This window comes from Ostrinia nubilalis, chromosome 18 (genome assembly GCF_963855985.1).
Source record: "Ostrinia nubilalis chromosome 18, ilOstNubi1.1, whole genome shotgun sequence".
In the NCBI taxonomy this organism is placed as follows: Eukaryota; Metazoa; Arthropoda; class Insecta; order Lepidoptera; family Crambidae; genus Ostrinia; species Ostrinia nubilalis.
Window position 1 is genome coordinate 5,507,849 of NC_087105.1, and position 18,934 is coordinate 5,526,782.

Consider the following 18,934-nt stretch of genomic DNA (forward strand, 5'->3'; position numbering starts at 1 on the left):
CTAAGCTAGGGGCGTACGGATTATATTATTATTATTGTTCACCAAAAACAAAACACTTCGTTGGTAGACGTGAAAAAACAAGACACATTAACCTTATTAAGTATTACTTTTTGACTCAGGTGTAGAAGGCGATCGTTCGTTCGTTTTAGCCGAAAGACGTCCACTGCTGGACAAAGGCCTTCCCCAAGGATTTCCACAAAGACCGGTCGTGCGCCGCTCGCATCCAGGTACCTCCCGCGACCTTCACCAGATTGTCGGTCCACCTAGTGGGAGGCCTGCCTACTGTCTTCCGGCTCGTGGTCGCCACTCAAGAACTTTCCTGCCCCAGCGGCCATCAGCTCTACGAGCTATGTGCCCCGCCCACTGCCACTTGATTTTAGCGATTCTGCGGGATCTCCTCATTTCTGATTCGATCACGCCGGGAAACTCCGAGCATAGCACGCTCCATCGCCCTTTGGGTGACCTTGAGCCTTCTTATGAGGCCCATAGAAGGCGTTCACTTGCCATCAAAACTTGCGATATTCGGACCTTTGAGGATGTGGCATTCCACATCCGAATGCCATTGCATTCGGCTCGCTTAGTGCGTAGCCCCAAACCAAGGAAGGCGTCTTTACGCCTTCAACCTCCTGCGAGCGGCACGCAGGACACGTGCTGCGCCGTCGCGGCCTCTTTAGACGCCACCAGACACCCCCGTATCTGATGGCCGAGGCCTATTAGGAAGGGGCAGGTGGAGGTCATAGAGCCTCCTCCTGTGCCCATGAAGTCGGCGGCGGGCAGTAGGTGCGGCGGGTGATGCTTTCTTCTGTGTCCTTTTTTCAATATGGTTTTTAGTCTATGACAAAGACTACTATTATATACGTCTATGAATTTTGAAGTTATAATACCGCCATTATTTGACAGAACTCAAAGACAGATCATTACCGACAAAAATAATGCAGAAAATCTTCAATATATAATGCAAACTTCAGGCAAATCACTATGAAAAATTATTAGTTACTGTAGAAAACAGCTACCAACATGCATGACGTAAGTAATACCTTTAATTTCCGGGCCTCCGCCAAATCTCGCGCCACATGCGCGATTCCGAAGTTTAGGTACTGAAAATTAGCATTAATCGCTTCTAAATCCTCATTTTTAGGATATAGACCTCGACGAGAACTGTGATCCCAACAATCCTCGAAAAATCAGATATGACGACATCTTGGCCGCGTCGCGCCGCATCATGGGCTCTGTCATACGCACGCCCTGCACGGTGAGATGTTCGTCACTGTCTTAGCTGCAAGGTTATATTTGAAAGAAAGGAATCTCCCTGTACCTTAACCATCTCAAAATAATAACTCGTTAATATGATACAATAATTTGAATTTTAAGACTATGTTTTGATTATATTTTAGAAAGCTCACATGTCCGAAAAACTTGGAATGGAAATATACCTGAAACAGGAATTTTTACAATATACCGGATGGTAAGCTTTTGGAATGTGTGTCATATTGAATGTGTAGGTATTCGCTTTTTGTTTCTACACAATAATATTTTAGTTTCAAGGAACGTGGTGTCCGGAATACTTTGATGTTGCTGACTGAGGAACAAAAAAAATATGGCGTGATAGCCGCCTCAAGTGGGAACCACGCCATTGCGATGAGCTACCACGCCACGCAGCTCGGCGTGCCCTTCGTCGTCGTGATACCGGCCAACGCGGCCGTCAACAAAATCAACAAATGTGAAAAACTCGGCGCTAAGGTCATCATGCATGGAGCAAACATTTTCGAAGCCCGGTTACATGCTATGGGAATAAGCAAAGAGAAAAAGATGCTATACGTTAATGGGTATGGTGCTTTTTTACCTACTTATACATTTTATTATATCTTTAATGCAGTTTAATTTTTATAAATATGTTACAAATTTTTTCAGTTACGATCACCCAAATGTAATCGAAGGGCAGGGCTCTATTGGAATAGAGATAATAGAACAGCTCCCATCGGTAGACGCCATATTGGTCCCAGTGGGCGGCGGAAGTCTCATCACTGGCATCGCCATAGCAGCAAAGCATTTGAAACCAGATACAGAAATTTACGTAAGTTGGATTGGAATCTTAGTTGTTACATTACACTAACATAACCATATTGAAGCTAATATTCTTACACAGGGTATTACAACAGACAAGACATGCTCAATGGTAGAAGCACTCCGTAAGAATGAAAGAATCAAGTTGGAAATAGATACTACAATAGCAGATGGACTGGCGGTTAATATGGTCGGAGTAAATACTTTCTACAATCTAAAAGGAGTAGTAGATAAAATGGTAATAAAAGATACAATAATTTTCAATATTCTTGGAATAAAAAAGATTTCAAGTTCCATAAATTTTATCCAGATCGTGGTCAAAGAAGACTGGGTGGCTCGTGCTATCTTGCATCTCATTGAAGACGAGCGATACTTGGTGGAAGGCGCGGGGGCGGTTCCAGTAGCAGCTATTATGGCTGGCTTATTCCCAAACCTCAAAGGAAAGAAGTATGATCTGTGTTACTCCCCTTCTAAGTAAAATTTCCCCACAATTCTAAAGCTGGGGGGGTGTCTGCCTGCTCTCTGCACCCGACTAATGTCATTCCAGAGTGGTGTGCGTGTTGTCTGGGGGCAACATCGGCACCACGGTGCTGTCGCGCGCGCTGGAGCGCGGCATGGCGGCCGAGGGCCGGCTGGTGAAGTTCAAGGTGACCGTCAACGACCGGCCCGGCGGCATGGCCGACCTGTGCGCGCTGCTGGCCGGCATCGGCGTCACGGTGCGCGACTGCATCCCGGAGCGGGCGTGGGTCAAAGGAGACGTGTTCAGCGTGGAGGTACCTAGATATAATTTGACGGGGATTTTTTTACACTAAATCTCATTATTGAACCGTGTGTGGGTTATTTATTGATCTTCCTTTAGCTCTATAACGTTTATATTATTATGAATAAACACACAAGTACTTTAGAATAGACATATCTTAAGATCTCCAGCAAATTATAGCTCTTTAGCTTCATTTTGTGATTTAAAACCTCGTTTTTTCCCTTTCCAGATAAGAGTGATATGCGAAACCAGAGGCTGGGATCACACTAAGGAGATAATGGAGCAGATAAAGAAGCACTTCAAGGAATACTTCTTCCAAGACATGAGTGAAAGAACAGACAAAAACGCCGGCACGCGTCGCGGGCCCTGCCTCGCACCCAACCCCGTCTGCATGCAGAAATGAACCCTATTGTACAGTTTAATGCAACAAGCAATATTAGGCACGGTAATATAATAGCTGTAGCGGCAGCGCCAAGTTCGTTCTATCAAATAGTGGTGTGCATCCTCAACATCAACACTACGTCTGAAGATCCTGGGCCGCTAACTGGAGCGAGGGCTGGCGCTGAAACAGCAGCTGGCGAAATTCAAAGTGCTGTGAGCGGCTGACCCAGTGGCATCGCAGATACGTTTGAAAAAGAAAATGAGCAATTTTTGTAGTGATATACCATACCTTAAGGCCGGGTAGCAGAGAAAATGGCGAAAATGAGGTTTTCATTTTTCATTTTTGAGGTACTAAACAGTAAAATTAAAGGCTAAGATTTTTATTGGGCATAGTTGAGGATATTTTCTAGGGCTATTAACGGATGGAAACACGATTTGATGAAGTTGACTCGATAGAATATATTCCCAAAGTTACCTCTATTCGTTTTCTATTTATGGTTTTATTTTTAAAATAAGCGATTTGAGATTCTAAATCTTTTACTAAACTAAAGTTCAGAAATAACTTGAGGGCTTTTAACGGATGAAATTTTTATATTGCGTCTTATTTAGTTACTATGTTAAAAAATGTGGAAAAAATCGTCCATGACGGCTTGGACAATCTCAATCAGTCGCGCGGTGGCGCTTACGGAGGACGGACGCGTGTCAGTTTTTTGGCCGTGACAGTTCGCGATTTGTCAATATTTTTGACAATGATGACTTTGATGAGTCACAGTATAATAATATCAGTGTTACTGGAGAAAGCTTAAATTTTTGATAATTAAGAATTATCAATTTTGTCTATCTATTGAAATTTAAATCGTTCGCATCCTTTAAAACGAAGACTCTACTCATGATACATAGTACATTCCTCAAATATGAGACAAAACCAATGAGTTAAAATTACATTTTAATAGTACCTACATACAATCGTCTTACACTCTTTAGAAGAGCACACTGACACAAATAAATAATAAAAAATACTGTCTAAGGTCTGTAGCTAAAGTCTAAGCTGTAAGATAGAAGAATCTTCTAGCCAAAAAGATGGCAGATGCAGCAGATGTCAACGGATTTAAAACTGGAGTTCATATGACTCCTTGTAGACTTGAGTCTCTAGAGCGTCCCTTCCTCCACCATGCGTAAGAATTTTCACAAAAATACTGTCTAAGGTCTGTAGCTAAAGGTCTAAGCTGCAAGATAGAAGAATCTTCTAGCCAAAAAGATGGCAGATGCAGCAGATGTCAACGGATTTAAAACTGGAGTTCATGTGACTCCTTGTAGACTTGAGTGTCTAGAGCGTCCCTTCCTCCACCATGCGTAAGAATTTTCACAAAAATACTGTCTAAGGTCTGTAGCTAAAGGTCTACGCTGCAAGATGGAAGAATCTTCTAACCAAAAAGATGGCAGATGCAGCAGATGTCAACGGATTTAAAACTGGAGTTCATGTGACTCCTTCTAGACTTGAGTCTCTAGAGCGTCCCTTCCTCCACCATGCGTAAAAGTTTTCCAAAAATACTGTCTGAGGTCTGTAATAAAAGTCTAAACTGCAAGATAGAAGAATCTTTTAGCCAAAAACATGGCAGATGCAGCATATATCAACGGATTTAAGACTGGACTGGCACCACCTTGCAATGTCATCCTCTTATTGTTATCTGTAATGTAAATTATTTTTAAAATGTATTTAAAAAATAAAAATAAATGTTCGTTTTATTATTTCAATAATCTGACCTCTCAACTCAACTACACTACACAAACACCTTTGTTCGCAACTGTACTGACGAAACCTCGATATTATACCGTTCATTTAAGATGGCAAGCTTTTTGCTGCGGTAATGCACTCCAGGTAACCGTGTGTGATGCTTATTGCTCATAGTGATTTTCGATACAGAGCCCCGTACATACGTTATACATAAATTATGGAAAGAAAACACCCAGACCAATACAAACAAATATGTAGGTATGCAATTTTAGTATGATATTTTTATTTATTAATAAACAAAAAGACTGAACAAAATTGATGCGTGTACTGATTAATGTAATTAACCACATGCAAAGCTTTGTGAATTGCAACAACTATAATTTATTATCCAAGCTCTAAATAATCGCTACTACGAGTAACATAACTGATCATAAAATGTTTTTCCAATCGCTCAAGCTCCCGAGGATCTACCGATAGGTCGGGTGACGTAATCTTGAAATTCTTTTAGCCGGCGCGGAACTTCCGGAAGGTCGGGTGACGCCACGCCTCTTTGAACCGTGTTTACTTTGGCAGTTATATTCTATATTTATTCGATTCTAAAATATATTCCCAAACATTTTGAAAGTTGTTTTAATTTGTATCACTTGGATATGATTTGTATTAGAAAGTGCTGTGAGTGTGACGCTTGAACGGAAGGAAGTCAACCTAACCTAACCAACTGCGTATTTCTAAACTGCGTATTTCTATACTGTGTAGCCGCGAGAGCTCTTTGGCGCGCTGTCTTCGGCGAAGTATTGCGCGCGCAGATTTTGACAGCGCGAAATACCTACTTTAGCAGAAATACCAAGCCTTAATGTTGACCAATAAACGTGAATGTTATATCAATCTGAGAATTTACTTGCACGTCCCGTTTCAGCGTTTATCCTGTCTCTGCCTAGGCCAAGGTAAATGTTGTTCCAGATGTAAAACCTCCAATTTGCAGTCTATTAAATTTGTACTTTAATAAAAAATACGTACTGTCAAAATTTGACAGGACATTTTAAATCATCTCAGCATCTCACCAAAATCACTCATGGCATAATACAGAAAATCTTCAATAAATAATATAAAATTCAGACGAACCATTATGATAAATTAATAGTGACTGTATAAAATATCCACCAACATGCATGACGTAAGTACCTATACGTTATAAGTATTTCGACTTGAAAATTGCATTGATCTCCGATCTAAAAATCTCATTTTGTAGGATATAGACTTCGACGAGAACTGTGATCCCAACAACCCCCGAAGAATCAGATATGACGACATCTTGGCCGCGTCGCGCCGCATCGTGGGCTCTGTCATTCGCACACCCTGCACGGTGAGAGTTACGGCACACGGCTGCTGCAAGCATATCTAATCTTTCTATAACAATTTAGAAACAATTCTTATATCGGTCAGAAGAGGGTATCAATAATTAGACCTCGTATTCATCCTGATCTTAGAATTTTAAGACTAAAATATTCCATATTTTTTAAATTTTAGAAAGCTCACATGTCCGAAAAACTTGGAATGGAAATATACCTGAAACAGGAATTTTTACAATACACCGGATGGTAAGCTTTTGGAATGTGCGTCATATTGAATGTGTTTTCGCTTGTTGTTTCTACACAATAATATTTTAGTTTCAAGGAACGTGGTGTTCGGAATACTTTGATGTTGCTGACTGAGGAGCAAAAAAAGTATGGCGTGATAGCCGCCTCCCTCGGCAACCACGCTATTGCGATGAGCTACCACACCACGCAGCTTGGCGTGCCCTGCATAGTCGTGATGCCGATCAATGCGGCCGTCAACAAAATCAACAAATGTGAAAAACTCGGCGCTAAAGTCATCATGCATGGAGCAAACATATTCGAAGCCCGGTTACATGCTATGGGAATAAGCAAAGAGAAAAAGATGCTATACGTTAATGGGTATGGTCCATTTTTACCTACTTAGATTTTGATTTTATTACATCTTTATTGCAGTTTAATTTTTATCAATATGTTACAAATTTTTTCAGTTACGATCACCCAAATGTAATCGAAGGGCAGGGCTCTATTGGAATAGAGATAGTAGAACAGCTCCCATCGGTAGACGCCATATTGGTCCCAGTGGGCGGCGGGAGTCTCGTCACTGGTATCGCTATAGCAGCAAAGCATTTGAAACCAGATACAGAAGTTTACGTAAGTTGGATTGGAATCTTAGTTGTTACATTACACTAACATAATCATATTGAAGCTAATATTCTTACACAGGGTATTACAACAGACAAGACATGCTCAATGGTGGAAGCACTCCGTAAGAATGAAAGAATCAAGTTAGAAATAGATACCACAATAGCAGATGGACTGGCGGTTAATATGGTCGGCGTAAATACTTTTCACAGTCTAAAAGGAGTAGTAGATAAAATGGTAATGAAAGTTACAAAATTTTTCAATATTCTTGGAATAGGTACAAAAAATTTAAAGTTCCATAAATTTTATCTAGATCGTGGTCAAAGAAGATTGGGTGGCTCGTGCTATCATGCATCTCATTGAAGACGAGCGATACGTGGTGGAAGGCGCGGGGGCGGTTCCAGTAGCAGCTATTATGGCCGGCTTATTCCCAAACCTCAAGGGAAAGAAGTATGATCTGTGTTACTCCCCTTCTAAGTAAAATTTCCCCACAATTCTAAAGATGAGGGGGTGTCTGCCTGCTCTCTGCACCCGACTAATGTCATTCCAGAGTGGTGTGCGTGTTGTCTGGGGGCAACATCGGCACCACGGTGCTGTCGCGCGCGCTGGAGCGCGGCATGGCGGCCGAGGGCCGGCTGGTGAAGTTCAAGGTGACCGTCAACGACCGGCCCGGCGGCATGGCCGACCTGTGCGCGCTGCTGGCCGGCATCGGCGTCACGGTGCGCGACTGCATCCCGGAGCGGGCGTGGGTCAAAGGAGACGTGTTCAGCGTGGAGGTAGATATGCTATAACTGTTTTATTTTTTTGCACTAAGTCTCTTGGTTAGGCCGTTGTTCGTATGTTTATGATTTGATCTACCTTACCTCTACAACGTCATGTGAATAAACACAAAAGAAGTTTATGATAGACGCATCTCCAACAAATTAATTGCTTTTTTTTTGTTTTCAGTTAAGAGTGATATGCGAAACCAGAGGATGGGATCACACTAAGGAATTGATGGAGCAGGTAAAGAAGCACTTCAAGGAATACTTCTTCCAAGACATGAGTGAAAGAACAGACAAAAATGCCGGAACGCGCCGCGGGCCCTGCCTCGCGCCCAACCCCGTCTGCATGCAGAAATGAACCCTATCGTACAATTCAACGCAACAATATGTTGTTATCGTGTCAACCAATACACAAGCGTAAACTTTAAATTAAAACAACTTCAGATACCGGAATAAAAATACCTATTACTGAGTACTATACTTTTATTTAAACTAGGCTATAAAACTTCTAGGAAAGGAATGGCTGATGTGATTGATGGTTGATGGTGATGATTTTCGGGCCACCACCCACAGAATAAAATAACTATAGTTCCAAAATACTGAACTGTCCTATCGATGACATTGACAGTGGGGCGCCACCGTCAATACCGGGTCGCTGGTTCCAATTTTTGCCATGTTGGAAACCATATAGTTGAACGATGGTAGCGCCCCCCTGTCATTGAGTTTGGTGGGACAGTTCAGCGTGGGTCATCTATACGTGGGCTGGGACCTTAACTGGGTGGGACCCACTTATTTTTGCACCAGGGACTTGGTACAGCACTCGCACATCTCTCTGGTCACCTTTGAAAACTTATGCAGACGGCACAATATCCCTACCCTTGCCCCTTTAAGGTCCTGTCCTGTGGGAAGAATATTTTTAAACACTTTTGACTACTTCACTCTTGACTAACAAAATATAAGCCTATCGTCTATGACTGATGTACTTGACATTGATTGATAACAACCTTTAGTTTGATAACCCCACGAGATAATAGCTCAATATTGTTGTCTTAAAATTGGCCAAAGATGGACAGAAAATGCAATAAAGTTGTAATATAATGGCTAACACCCCGCAGATTTCCTAAAATTGCAAAATGCCTAAACATAACGAAGCAGTGATGCCATCTTTGGATGTAAAAGAACCTCTAGGTATCGCTCCGGGTGTACTAGCTAAGCGTGACATCGTCAAAACAAGTACTTGGTGTCCAAATCCTGTGAGTTCATATACCCTATGTAGATCAAAGTTTTCTTCAAAGTATTTTCATAAGGAATTGAGAAAATAATCCAAAGTGTTGCACTGGCAATGGTAGGATAGTTAAAGGAAAAATCTAACGTAACTACTACTTTTTTTCAGAAGCCAGACATCGAATTCGATCAGTGGTGCGATCCTCTCAATCCTAAAACAATAATATACAAAGATGTTCTGAAAGCAGCATCCGCTATCAAAGAAGAATATCCTTATACCCCTCTTGTGGTACACACAATTTTACAAAATAAATGTTTTTATCCTAGTACTATGTACTTAACTGTTCTCTCGGTGTACTAACAAGATTTTGTTATATTGCAGAAATCGCGTTACTGTAAACAATTTGGGTTAGATTTGCATTACAAATTTGAAATATTTCACCGAACAGGAAGGTGATACATTCGTAATCATACAATTTTTTATAAATTAGTAGTAAAAAATCATACAAAGTGTAACATTGCTATGTATTTGCAGTTTTAATGAACGAGGTGCTCTATATTCGTTAATGATGCTTAGTGACGAGCAAAAAAAGAATGGTGTCATTACAGCATCGTTAGGTAATTGGGCAATGGTCCGTATAAAAGAAGTTATAAATAAATAATCATGAACCTGTTTTTCATAAGAATCTTATAAGTTTAAATCTTGCAGGCTCTAGCGTACCAAGGTTATAAACTAAACATTCCTATTATGGTGGTATTGCCGGTCCACACTTTACTCAGCACTGTTGAGAAATGCGAAGATTTTGGGGCAACGGTCGTTTTGAATGGGGTTAACCTGGCCGAATCTAAGAGACACGCCTTTGTAATGGCTGAACAAAATAGCAGGACCTACATTAATGGGTAAATGGAACTACACTTTGGTAATTTATTACATCATTTTACATGGGATAAAACATTCTCTCTTTTCTTAGCTATGATCACCCCCATGTGATCGCGGCATCGGGAACTATTGGATTAGAAATATTAGAGCAATTGCCGCAAACGGATGCTATTCTCGTGCCTGTGGGTGGTGGAGGACTAATCGCTGGCATCGCTGCAGTCGTGAAGCACCTTAATCCTCAAATCCTTATTTACGTATGGTCATTATAAATAGCATAAATGTGGATGTATTTTAGAATGTAAAAATCTAGAAACTGTTCCTATTAACGCGTGCAATGTTTGTTCATCAGGGCATAGAACCAGATAAATGCTGCAGTTTCTTCAAAGCCATGGAAAATGAGGAACCTTACCAAACGGCTATAGGGAGAAGTGTAGCAGAAACTTTAGGTGTTCCTACTGCAGGCTGTAATGCCTTTCACACGGCAAAATCTTTAATCGATAAAATGGTTAATATTTTAAAACTCGTTTAAATTCAATTGAATGCTACAGTTGTTACTAATTCAAGTTATACATTTCAAATTAAAGGTCTTGGTTGATGATGACTGGATTGCGAGAGCCATATTGCATTTAGTCGAAAACGAAAAAATGGTAGCCGAGGGTGCAGGTGCCACTAGCCTAAGCGCTCTTTTGGCAGTCCCTGACGTTCTACCAGAACTCAAAGGGAAAAGGTATTCAATATTTCAAATTATACCGTGGGCAAAAGCCTTGAGAGCTGGTTCTTTTCTGAAATACGCATAGTAGATTATGCTCTTCTCCGTATTATGCTATAGCTTTGAACATACTATAAACTTTTTTTTTTTACCATTACTTACAGCATTGTATGTGTAATCACCGGGGGCAATATTGACCAAATAATACTACCCAGATGTTTAGAACGAGCGAAAGCTGTTGAAGGTCGATTGATAAAACTAACGGTAAATCATTAATTAATGTTGATTCTATGCCGTCTAAATATTTATAATACTGCTTTTATAATGAATACTTTTCAGGTAACACTTCCAGCAGACAGCATGAATTTACAGCTGAAAGTTTTAAGCATGATCGCGAACGTTGGCTGTAACGTGCTATGGTGTGACGTGGAGCATGCCTGGCTTTTGGAAAACGATTTCAGGACTATCTATGTAAGAGACGGCTTTTATTACTGTGTAAAATTTGCTATGATTGTTTATATTTGGATCCGAATTAACGTAGAAATCTATTTCAGTTCAATCTCATCATAGAAACCTTCAGCTTGGAGCACTCTTGTACGCTGAAACGAGTCATGGAACGTTTGTTCCCAAACATATGCGACTTCCTGGAAGAGCCTTTTAGTCCCATACCGATATGTGCATGTTTCCCGAAAAGATTTCCATAAACAATGCAATATTCTACAAACAAAATATAATAATTACGGACTTAGTTTGATTTTTATTTGTTAATTTTTTACAAATTGTATCACTTGAAAAAGCTTATCTTAACATTGCCCCAAATATCCTGAGAATGGCTAACATACTCGTAAGCAGGTCAAAACATAATATCATAGGAACTGTGCATATGATGAACCATGCAATATCAAATGAGGAAGGAAGCCTATGGCAGTTCGCCACCGTATGTTAAGGCCGGGTAGCAGAGAAAAAGGCGAAAATGAGGTTTTGAGGGTGGGTGATGATGTGAAGATGATGAGATGAGTTCCTTGTTAATTCAGTCGGTTAGATCCTCTTTGGAGGTGATATTAGAATATGAAAACCACCTTCTTTCATTTATGACACTAATGAAATAAGAAATCCACGTCAAAAGCAGTCAGTCAAAATAATCAATCCTGTAGTAAAAAATGATATAAATCACATTAAAAATTTACATTCAACTTTAAACAACGCACTAAAATGAAGTAACATAGAATTAATACAAAACAAGGAATCTGCTCTACATTTTCTACCCTATTTATTCGTTAACTTTTTAACACAATACAACATGTCTCGCCGTAACGTAAGTTATGAGATCATTTCATTCAATTTTAATATCATTACTACTGCGAATGGTGGTGAAATATGCAAAGCATAAAAAGCATAAACAATATTTTATTTTTAGGAAGATTTTGATGAATTTTGTGACCCCGAAAACCCACGTCCCATAAAATATGCGGATGTGATGGATGCAGCCAATCGTTTGAGGCCCCACATATTGAACACGCCATGTGTTGTGAGTTACATGCAGTATAACTTAAACCCGACTTAAAAATATTTTTCATAACAATAATTTGTTTTCAGCCGTCGCATCATCAACGGGAGTTTGTGATGAACTTGTATTACAAGTGTGAAAACTTACAAAAGTCGGGAAGGTAAATACAGTTCATTTTTATGTGGTTATATTTAAAGAAAGTTTAGGTATTCTATCTATTGAAATTCTGTTTCAGTTTCAAAGAAAGGGGGACTCTAAATGCGCTTCAGCTATTGCCATTGGATAAGAAAAAGCTCGGCGTGGTCGTGGCATCAATAGGGAACGATGGGGCGGGGCTCTGCTGCCACGCTTCTAAGATGGGCATCCCGGTCATCGTGGTGATGCCGAGCACCACTCCCATAGCCAAACTGCAGAAATGCCACAGCCTCGGAGCCAAGGTGGTCGTGCAAGGAGGCAATCTGATGGAAGCGCAGCGATATGCGCGGGCCATCGCGCGCGACAAAGGCTTAACCTACATTAACGGGTTCGAGTTATTAAAACGTATTGCTCATATCAACTGTAGGCCAAATTGTGTGACCAAACTGGTTTCGGTTATTTCGACGTGTTTGTGATGTCAAAAAATGTGGTCCACATATTATTTGACTAGTTTTTAGAGCCAACTTATTATAAAAACCATAATGTTTTCGGTGTCGGTACAGCCATTTGACTACCAATTAAAATATACCTAATGTATATTTTGATATAAATATTTCTTAACACCAAATGCAAGCTTCATGAAGTTTTTCATTTGCATCATTGTCTTAAGCTTTTCGTTTGCATAGTGTAGTTATTCGAGTTTCGGCCCTTATTATTTTCAACAGTTACGTGCAGCAGTACAGTTGATTTCAGCAACAATCGTTTTCATTCGATTTATATTGTTTACACAAATCGTGTTCTCACAAATAATATTGTACTCTTTATCTAGACGAGATCACCCGCACGTGCTCGCTGGCTATGGAACTATAGCGCTGGAGATCGTGGAGCAAGTGCCTAACGTGGATGCTGTGCTCGTGCCAGTTGGAAGCGGAGGGCTGGCGGCCGCGACCTGCGCGATGATCAAGGCCCTTAAACCGAACTGTCTTGTTTACGTACGTTTTCCCTTTTTAAAAAGGCCCTTCTGCCTTATTCACGTTCGGTTTATAGTTTTTATTCTTTATCGCACTTTACGCAGCCGAAATCTTTTGTTAAGGAGCACTCATGAATTTTCAGTTCCCTTACATGAGATATAATTGATTCTTCTATTACCTTCTTCTTCCATCATTCCATCTAGTCTGTTCTAATGCACGTGTGAGCTTTAAAAGTTCAAGAGTTCAATCGAAACGCGATAGAGCTATACTAACTGAAGTACCTATACTACAGGGTGTTTCCTGTAAGCATTGGCGTATCTAGGCTACTTTTTCATGCCTGTAAGGTGTCAAGCCGAAGCCAGGTAAACATACATGGAGGTTAAATCGATAGGTATGGTCCTCACTTATCACCTGGCTTCGGCTTGTCACCTTACAGGAAACAATACTGTATTAATATGGTAAATTCTGTCTTAGGGTGTGCAGCCCGAAGTAATGCCAACGTTTTTCAAGTCACTAGAGAATGGCGACCCTGTGACTATTCCGGTGCAATCGACGATTGCTGACGCCGTTGCCTCGCCTAATGTCGGCGTCAACTCCTTCGGCAATGCCCAACAGCTTCTTGATAAAATGGTAACCATTTCGAATCCGTAACCGATGTTAAAACATGTAAGTATGTATATTACTCAGATAAGTTTTGTTGTAGTTGCTGGTCAAGGAAGACTGGATAGCGCGTGCAATTCTACATTTAGTCGAAAAAGAGCGATACGTCGTTGAAGGGGCTGGCGCGTGCCCACTGGCTGCGATTGTCGGCAATTTAGTGCCAGAATTCAAATTAAAAAAGTAAGTTAAAGCAAATAATAGGTACTTGTTCTAATCATGTAGTCGTTACTTTGAAATATTACATTAAACATGAGTTGCTCATTAACTTCATTAGACTTGTGTTAATTGTCCGTTTAGGAATTTATAATTGAATGGCTTCTACATAATAACTTTCTCACGTTTTTAGCGTCGTGTGTATTCTGAGCGGCGGCAACATTGACCATATATCACTAAATAGGTGTCTAGAAAGAGGACTTTCCGCTGAAGGACGATTGGTGAAGTTTGGAGTAATTACCATTATTTATTTATTTTTTTAATCCAATCAAGATATCACGTTTAAAATTCACTCGTATTATGACGTTATCGCGTTGCATTGGCTTAATTAGGTACATTTCTTCGCTAATTGCATGATTGATTAGTCATTCATTACACAAACGGCGTAGGTAGGTACCTACATAATAATCAACATTTAGTAACATTTCACTTTGTTTACGTCTTTTTTGTAACTTTCCTCATCTCCAATGCTGTTTGTTGTTTATTGCTACGAAAAACAACAACCGCGTTGTTTTAAAACAAATGCATAATGCTAATCTCTTCGCAAAAATCACTCACACTAACGAGAAGTAAGGAAGTAGGTATACAGGGTGGAATTTTGTAATGCCACCTGGAGGGAAAGTACTCTTAATATTGTAGATAGAACATTTATCGCAAAGAAAACATTCTTTTATTTTTGAAAAGAAATAGAACTGCATTCAAAGATTTCCAAAAATTTGCTTGCCACACCCGGGAATCGAACCAACTAAAATCTGTTAAAAATTACACCCTGTATTTTTATTACATCGATCGTTAGGGTTAAGTATAAGGATGACATCTCTCTAACAAACTTGATTAATCAAATGAAAGGAAAACCATGAAATCTTAAATTATTTTAATTATGTACAGAAAATTGTATATAATAATATGGTATAGTAGTGAATTTTCGAAAAATTTTCGTAAATCTTTGAATGCAGTTAACTTTCTTTTCAATAACTTTTAAAAAAAATAAAACCGACTTCAAATGCGTGAACACAAAAAAAAAACTAAAAATTAAAAATATTGCGTATAAAAAAGTTCATCCCCAATTTTCCACCCTTGGGGGTGAAATATTTTCTTCAAATTCGCATGAAACCACCCTTTTGATAATACCTATTCAACAAAAAAATAATCGTTCAAATTGATTTATAATCAGCGGAGATATTGCGTATAAAAAAGTTCATCCCCAATTTTCCACCCTTGGGGGTTGTTTTTTCTATTATTAAATTTAAATGGGACCACCCTTGAGGTATTACCTATACGCCGAAAAAAAATTTGTTCAAATCGGTTCATAATTGGCGGAGTTATCGCGTAACAAACATAGAAAAAAAAAAAAAAAAACATACGGGTCGAATTGAGAACCTCCTCCTTTTTTGAAGTCGGTTGAAAATAAAGGAATGTTTTCTTTGAGTAAAATTTTCTATCTACAGTATTAAGAGTACTTTCCCTCCAGGTGGCATTACAAAATTCCACCCTGTATAGTCTAGTAGATTCCTCCTCCTATACATAGTTATTTTTACAGGTGGGTATAAAGAACACCCTAACAGCTAACGCCCAGTTGCTAAGACTTCTCGCGAACGGAGGCTACAACGTGGTGCGCCAGTTTAGAGACGGCTGGTGGATGGAGGACGAAGTCTACAATATTGAGGTTCGAACTAATTTAATTGTCGTTCTACTTAGATAGATCATATAAAACCATCCATGCGCGAACGAAAATTCAAGGTCACAAGGGACCCTGCGACTGTGAGTGACGACAGACCGACTGTTCAATATGGTATAGGTAGGTAGGTAGTTCATAGAATACTGTACGCGCTACGCAACACCCTATACCTATATCAATAACATTATGTCATGTATCTGTACGCGCCGCGCAACACCCTATATCTAACAATACCACATTGTAATAAAGTATCTACCTATTTGATCAATGATGTCACAGGAACATGCTGGACACTTGTTGAACTATTATTACGATTTTATGGTTATGTTGTACTTCCACTGGAACTAGTGAGAACGAAGAAATAACAAAATTCCTTCACTCACAGATTCAGATAAATAATACTACACCAAAAAGTGCAATTATCATTAACACAGCCTTGGATATAAGGTCAAATTATGAATGGATAACAGGTACCTAATGTTTATACTTGTTTATCAACAGGTTAAACTTGTCTGTGAGACTAAAGGCATGGACCATGCCTTAGAGCTGAAGAGAATAATTGAACGAGCCTACCCCTGCAAATCAGTTTTTGAGACCGAACCATTCAATGACAAGAGAACCTGCCCTTGCTATGTCAGAAAATCAATCTCATAAACACTATAAGAAATGCTTTATAGAAATTGGAAACTGAACATGCAAACATTATAAGAGTAAATTATAAAACAGAAATAGGTTTTGAAATTATGAAACTTTGTAATACATCAATAAAATATATTATTAACAAAAAAAACTTTGTTTTGGTTAAATGCTTACACAAAATATTTTAAAATATGCAATATTATTATACTTTCAACCACATAAACACTGTATTGTCTTCATAAGTACCTTAACTGAAGTTCTTATCCATAAAACTGGCCATCTTGAGATCCCGTTTGCTCAATCCGTTCACATCGTGGGAAGACAAAGTTACCTGCAAAAATACAAAATTGCCTATGAATTTATTAAAGTATGAAAATGTTTTTATAATAATTATTTTTAATATTTTATATTTGGTTCTGGAATACACATTTACTAAATTGAATCGGCGTTTACCCGTGGTCCCCCCAACATGTCCCCCTGGTGGGTCCACGGGTAATTTTTTTTACCCGTTGTCCCACCGTTCTGAACAGTTTTTGCCAGTGGGTCTACGGGTAATTTATTTTAACCATAGTCCCACCGCACAGTGGTAAACGTTGCATGTCACCTAGGTATAATTATAAAAAAATCTATAATTATTAATTAGAACTGGCCCCATAGCAGACATTTTCCTACATCTAAAGGCCTTTTGAAATATATATTGGTTATGGCTATTGGAGCTGGTACCACTTTCCATACATTTGTGCCCATCATCCTTTACTTTCAATTTTATTCCAAGAAGAAAATTTATTTTATTTTATTTTATTTCCAATTATTTTTTAATTAAAATTGATGTAAAAAAGAATAGACTTTCTATTTTATTTTATCGATTTCTTTCCAAGAATATGAGGTGACATGCAACGTTTACCATTGTGCGGTGGGACTATGGTTAAAATAAAAAAATTACCCGTAGACCCACTGGCAAAAACTGTTCAGAACGGTGGGACAACGGGTAAAAAAAATTACCCGTGGACCCACCAGGGGGACATGTTGGGGGGACCACGGGTAAACGCCGAATTGAATACAATGTCCACAATTTAAAAGGTTAATTGATAATTTTCCTTAAAGGACTTGTTGTTGTGACCATTATCAAATAATAAATTAAAGTACATACTTGCAACTTATTGTAAACATTGAACCACTCAGGGTGGTGATCCATTTTCTCAGCCAGCAAAGCCACTCTTGTCATAAACCCAAAGGCTTCATTGAAGTTCTTGAATTGGTACTCCTTTTCTATGGCATCTCTGTTACTTTGCAGCTTCCAGCCAGCCTGGAGGAGGGCCTGAAGCTGTGTGTCTCGCTCTGCTTGAGTTAGTTTGTCAGCCTATACAACAAATTAAATGAGGTTAACCAAGCTTGTTTTACATAGACAAATGTGTTACAATCGTCACTGAATAAAAAGTATACAATATCATTACCATTTTCCTCTTACTGGACGATACCGTCGTCGCACTGGCTAAACCGACGAATGGAATGGCATTGATCGGCGGCCGCGCGCACTTCACCGACCCCGCGGGGTGAAAGTGTATCGCTACAGAACCCGCCTTGTACAAATTTCTGTATAGTGCCATTATCGAATAGTATCGAAAAGTACTTCAGTATGATATTATAGGAGCTCTAATATAAATTAAAAGTTGTTATTGTTTATTTGCGGCATGCTTAGGCGGCATGGCATATTTTCCTTTTGAAACCATACATTCAGAACTGTAGGTACTGTAAATACCACAGTAAATACCTTTAAAAAATATATATTGTATTAGGTTAAAAGAGTTTATCGTAAGATACTTTGGAGTCAGCAATTTTAAAATATATAAAGCAAAGTCGGAAAACTAATGACCTTGACCTAGATTGTTGACCTGCTGACTAACAGACAATCAATAGCAAAAATGTCAAATTGTATCAAACATAATGGCAAAGATAATATAACTATATAGCTTTTGCCCGCGGTTTCACCCGCGTGAAATTTAATTTATCACAGATCGTCATAAATTATAGCCTATATATTATTCTGGGTTATATATAATAATACTGTAAAGTTTCTACAAAATCCGTTCAGTAGTTTTTGCGTGAAAGAGTAACAAACATCCAGACATCCAAACTTTCGCATTTATTATTATTAATATTAATAGGTATAGCCTGACCAGGAACATAAAAACCCTGGCATAGAGGCGCGTCAATTGCATTTGATAGTGCAACACTGAGTACAGTCGTACGTACCTGTGTTAAATTAATAGGCTAACTTTATGTATCAGGATTCTGGATTACGGGCTAATTTGATACTTTCATAAATTAACGAAAAAATATTATTAAAGGTAACCTGGTTTAAATAAATTAAATGAAACCATCAATCGAGTTAGTAGGATTTATTTTATTATTCGTC

At 39.1% G+C, this 18,934-nt stretch overlaps 5 protein-coding genes across 5 annotated transcripts; 4 read left to right on the forward strand and 1 right to left on the reverse strand.

Moving 5' to 3' along the window:
* The first annotated feature begins 903 nt into the window (after positions 1-903).
* LOC135080389 (L-threonine ammonia-lyase-like) lies at positions 904-4,392 on the forward strand. Its single transcript, XM_063975032.1, has 9 exons — positions 904-1,026; positions 1,139-1,252; positions 1,395-1,465; positions 1,539-1,826; positions 1,912-2,074; positions 2,147-2,302; positions 2,375-2,511; positions 2,612-2,837; positions 3,054-4,392. The coding sequence occupies exons 1-9, from the start codon at positions 1,018-1,020 to the stop codon at positions 3,225-3,227; spliced, it is 1,338 nt and encodes a 445-aa protein (XP_063831102.1). The 5' UTR covers positions 904-1,017; the 3' UTR covers positions 3,228-4,392.
* A 1,556-nt stretch (positions 4,393-5,948) lies between these two features.
* LOC135080390 (L-threonine ammonia-lyase-like) lies at positions 5,949-8,375 on the forward strand. The gene is made up of 9 exons (XM_063975033.1): positions 5,949-6,114; positions 6,190-6,303; positions 6,468-6,538; positions 6,608-6,895; positions 6,985-7,147; positions 7,220-7,375; positions 7,452-7,588; positions 7,689-7,914; positions 8,087-8,375. Exons 1-9 carry the CDS (start codon positions 6,106-6,108, stop codon positions 8,258-8,260), a joined length of 1,338 nt encoding a protein of 445 aa, XP_063831103.1. The 5' UTR covers positions 5,949-6,105; the 3' UTR covers positions 8,261-8,375.
* A 507-nt stretch (positions 8,376-8,882) lies between these two features.
* LOC135080391 (L-threonine ammonia-lyase-like) lies at positions 8,883-11,454 on the forward strand. The gene is made up of 11 exons (XM_063975034.1): positions 8,883-9,155; positions 9,296-9,415; positions 9,509-9,579; positions 9,662-9,758; positions 9,836-10,026; positions 10,098-10,260; positions 10,356-10,511; positions 10,591-10,733; positions 10,880-10,979; positions 11,055-11,186; positions 11,270-11,454. Exons 1-11 carry the CDS (start codon positions 9,036-9,038, stop codon positions 11,417-11,419), a joined length of 1,443 nt encoding a protein of 480 aa, XP_063831104.1. The 5' UTR covers positions 8,883-9,035; the 3' UTR covers positions 11,420-11,454.
* Positions 11,455-11,790: 336 nt separating this feature from the next.
* Positions 11,791-16,549, forward strand: LOC135080559 (L-threonine ammonia-lyase-like). Its single transcript, XM_063975214.1, has 10 exons — positions 11,791-12,030; positions 12,133-12,243; positions 12,312-12,382; positions 12,458-12,745; positions 13,187-13,349; positions 13,803-13,958; positions 14,032-14,168; positions 14,335-14,434; positions 15,742-15,867; positions 16,381-16,549. The coding sequence occupies exons 1-10, from the start codon at positions 12,016-12,018 to the stop codon at positions 16,531-16,533; spliced, it is 1,320 nt and encodes a 439-aa protein (XP_063831284.1). The 5' UTR covers positions 11,791-12,015; the 3' UTR covers positions 16,534-16,549.
* A 59-nt stretch (positions 16,550-16,608) lies between these two features.
* On the reverse strand, positions 16,609-18,388 carry LOC135080560 (probable pterin-4-alpha-carbinolamine dehydratase). The gene is made up of 3 exons (XM_063975216.1): positions 17,973-18,388; positions 17,669-17,878; positions 16,609-16,849 (listed from the first exon to the last, which is right to left on the reverse strand). The coding sequence occupies exons 1-3, from the start codon at positions 18,123-18,125 to the stop codon at positions 16,766-16,768; spliced, it is 447 nt and encodes a 148-aa protein (XP_063831286.1). The 5' UTR covers positions 18,126-18,388; the 3' UTR covers positions 16,609-16,765.
* Between the last annotated feature and the right edge of the window lie 546 nt (positions 18,389-18,934).

What these genes read in the sequence shown, in the direction of transcription:
- LOC135080390 (XM_063975033.1), top strand. An exon ending in AAGATGCTATACGTTAATGG is followed by an intron (nt 6,896 to 6,984) that starts GTATGGTCCATT and finishes AAATTTTTTCAG; the next exon opens with TTACGATCACCCAAATGTAA. An exon ending in CCAAACCTCAAGGGAAAGAA is followed by an intron (nt 7,589 to 7,688) that starts GTATGATCTGTG and finishes ATGTCATTCCAG; the next exon opens with AGTGGTGTGCGTGTTGTCTG.
- LOC135080389 (XM_063975032.1), top strand. An exon ending in TCATACGCACGCCCTGCACG is followed by an intron (nt 1,253 to 1,394) that starts GTGAGATGTTCG and finishes ATTATATTTTAG; the next exon opens with AAAGCTCACATGTCCGAAAA. An exon ending in AAGATGCTATACGTTAATGG is followed by an intron (nt 1,827 to 1,911) that starts GTATGGTGCTTT and finishes AAATTTTTTCAG; the next exon opens with TTACGATCACCCAAATGTAA.
- LOC135080391 (XM_063975034.1), top strand. Translation starts at nt 9,036, where the DNA reads ATGCCTAAACATAACGAAGCAGTGATGCCATCTTTGGATGTAAAAGAA. An exon ending in ATCCTTATACCCCTCTTGTG is followed by an intron (nt 9,416 to 9,508) that starts GTACACACAATT and finishes GTTATATTGCAG; the next exon opens with AAATCGCGTTACTGTAAACA. An exon ending in GTCGATTGATAAAACTAACG is followed by an intron (nt 10,980 to 11,054) that starts GTAAATCATTAA and finishes AATACTTTTCAG; the next exon opens with GTAACACTTCCAGCAGACAG.
- LOC135080560 (XM_063975216.1), bottom strand. Translation starts at nt 18,125, where the DNA reads ATGGCACTATACAGAAATTTGTACAAGGCGGGTTCTGTAGCGATACAC. An exon ending in CGTCCAGTAAGAGGAAAATG is followed by an intron (nt 17,879 to 17,972) that starts GTAATGATATTG and finishes TTTGTTGTATAG; the next exon opens with GCTGACAAACTAACTCAAGC. An exon ending in ATGTTTACAATAAGTTGCAA is followed by an intron (nt 16,850 to 17,668) that starts GTATGTACTTTA and finishes GTATTTTTGCAG; the next exon opens with GTAACTTTGTCTTCCCACGA.
- LOC135080559 (XM_063975214.1), top strand. An exon ending in TATTGAACACGCCATGTGTT is followed by an intron (nt 12,244 to 12,311) that starts GTGAGTTACATG and finishes ATTTGTTTTCAG; the next exon opens with CCGTCGCATCATCAACGGGA. An exon ending in GGCTTAACCTACATTAACGG is followed by an intron (nt 12,746 to 13,186) that starts GTTCGAGTTATT and finishes CTCTTTATCTAG; the next exon opens with ACGAGATCACCCGCACGTGC.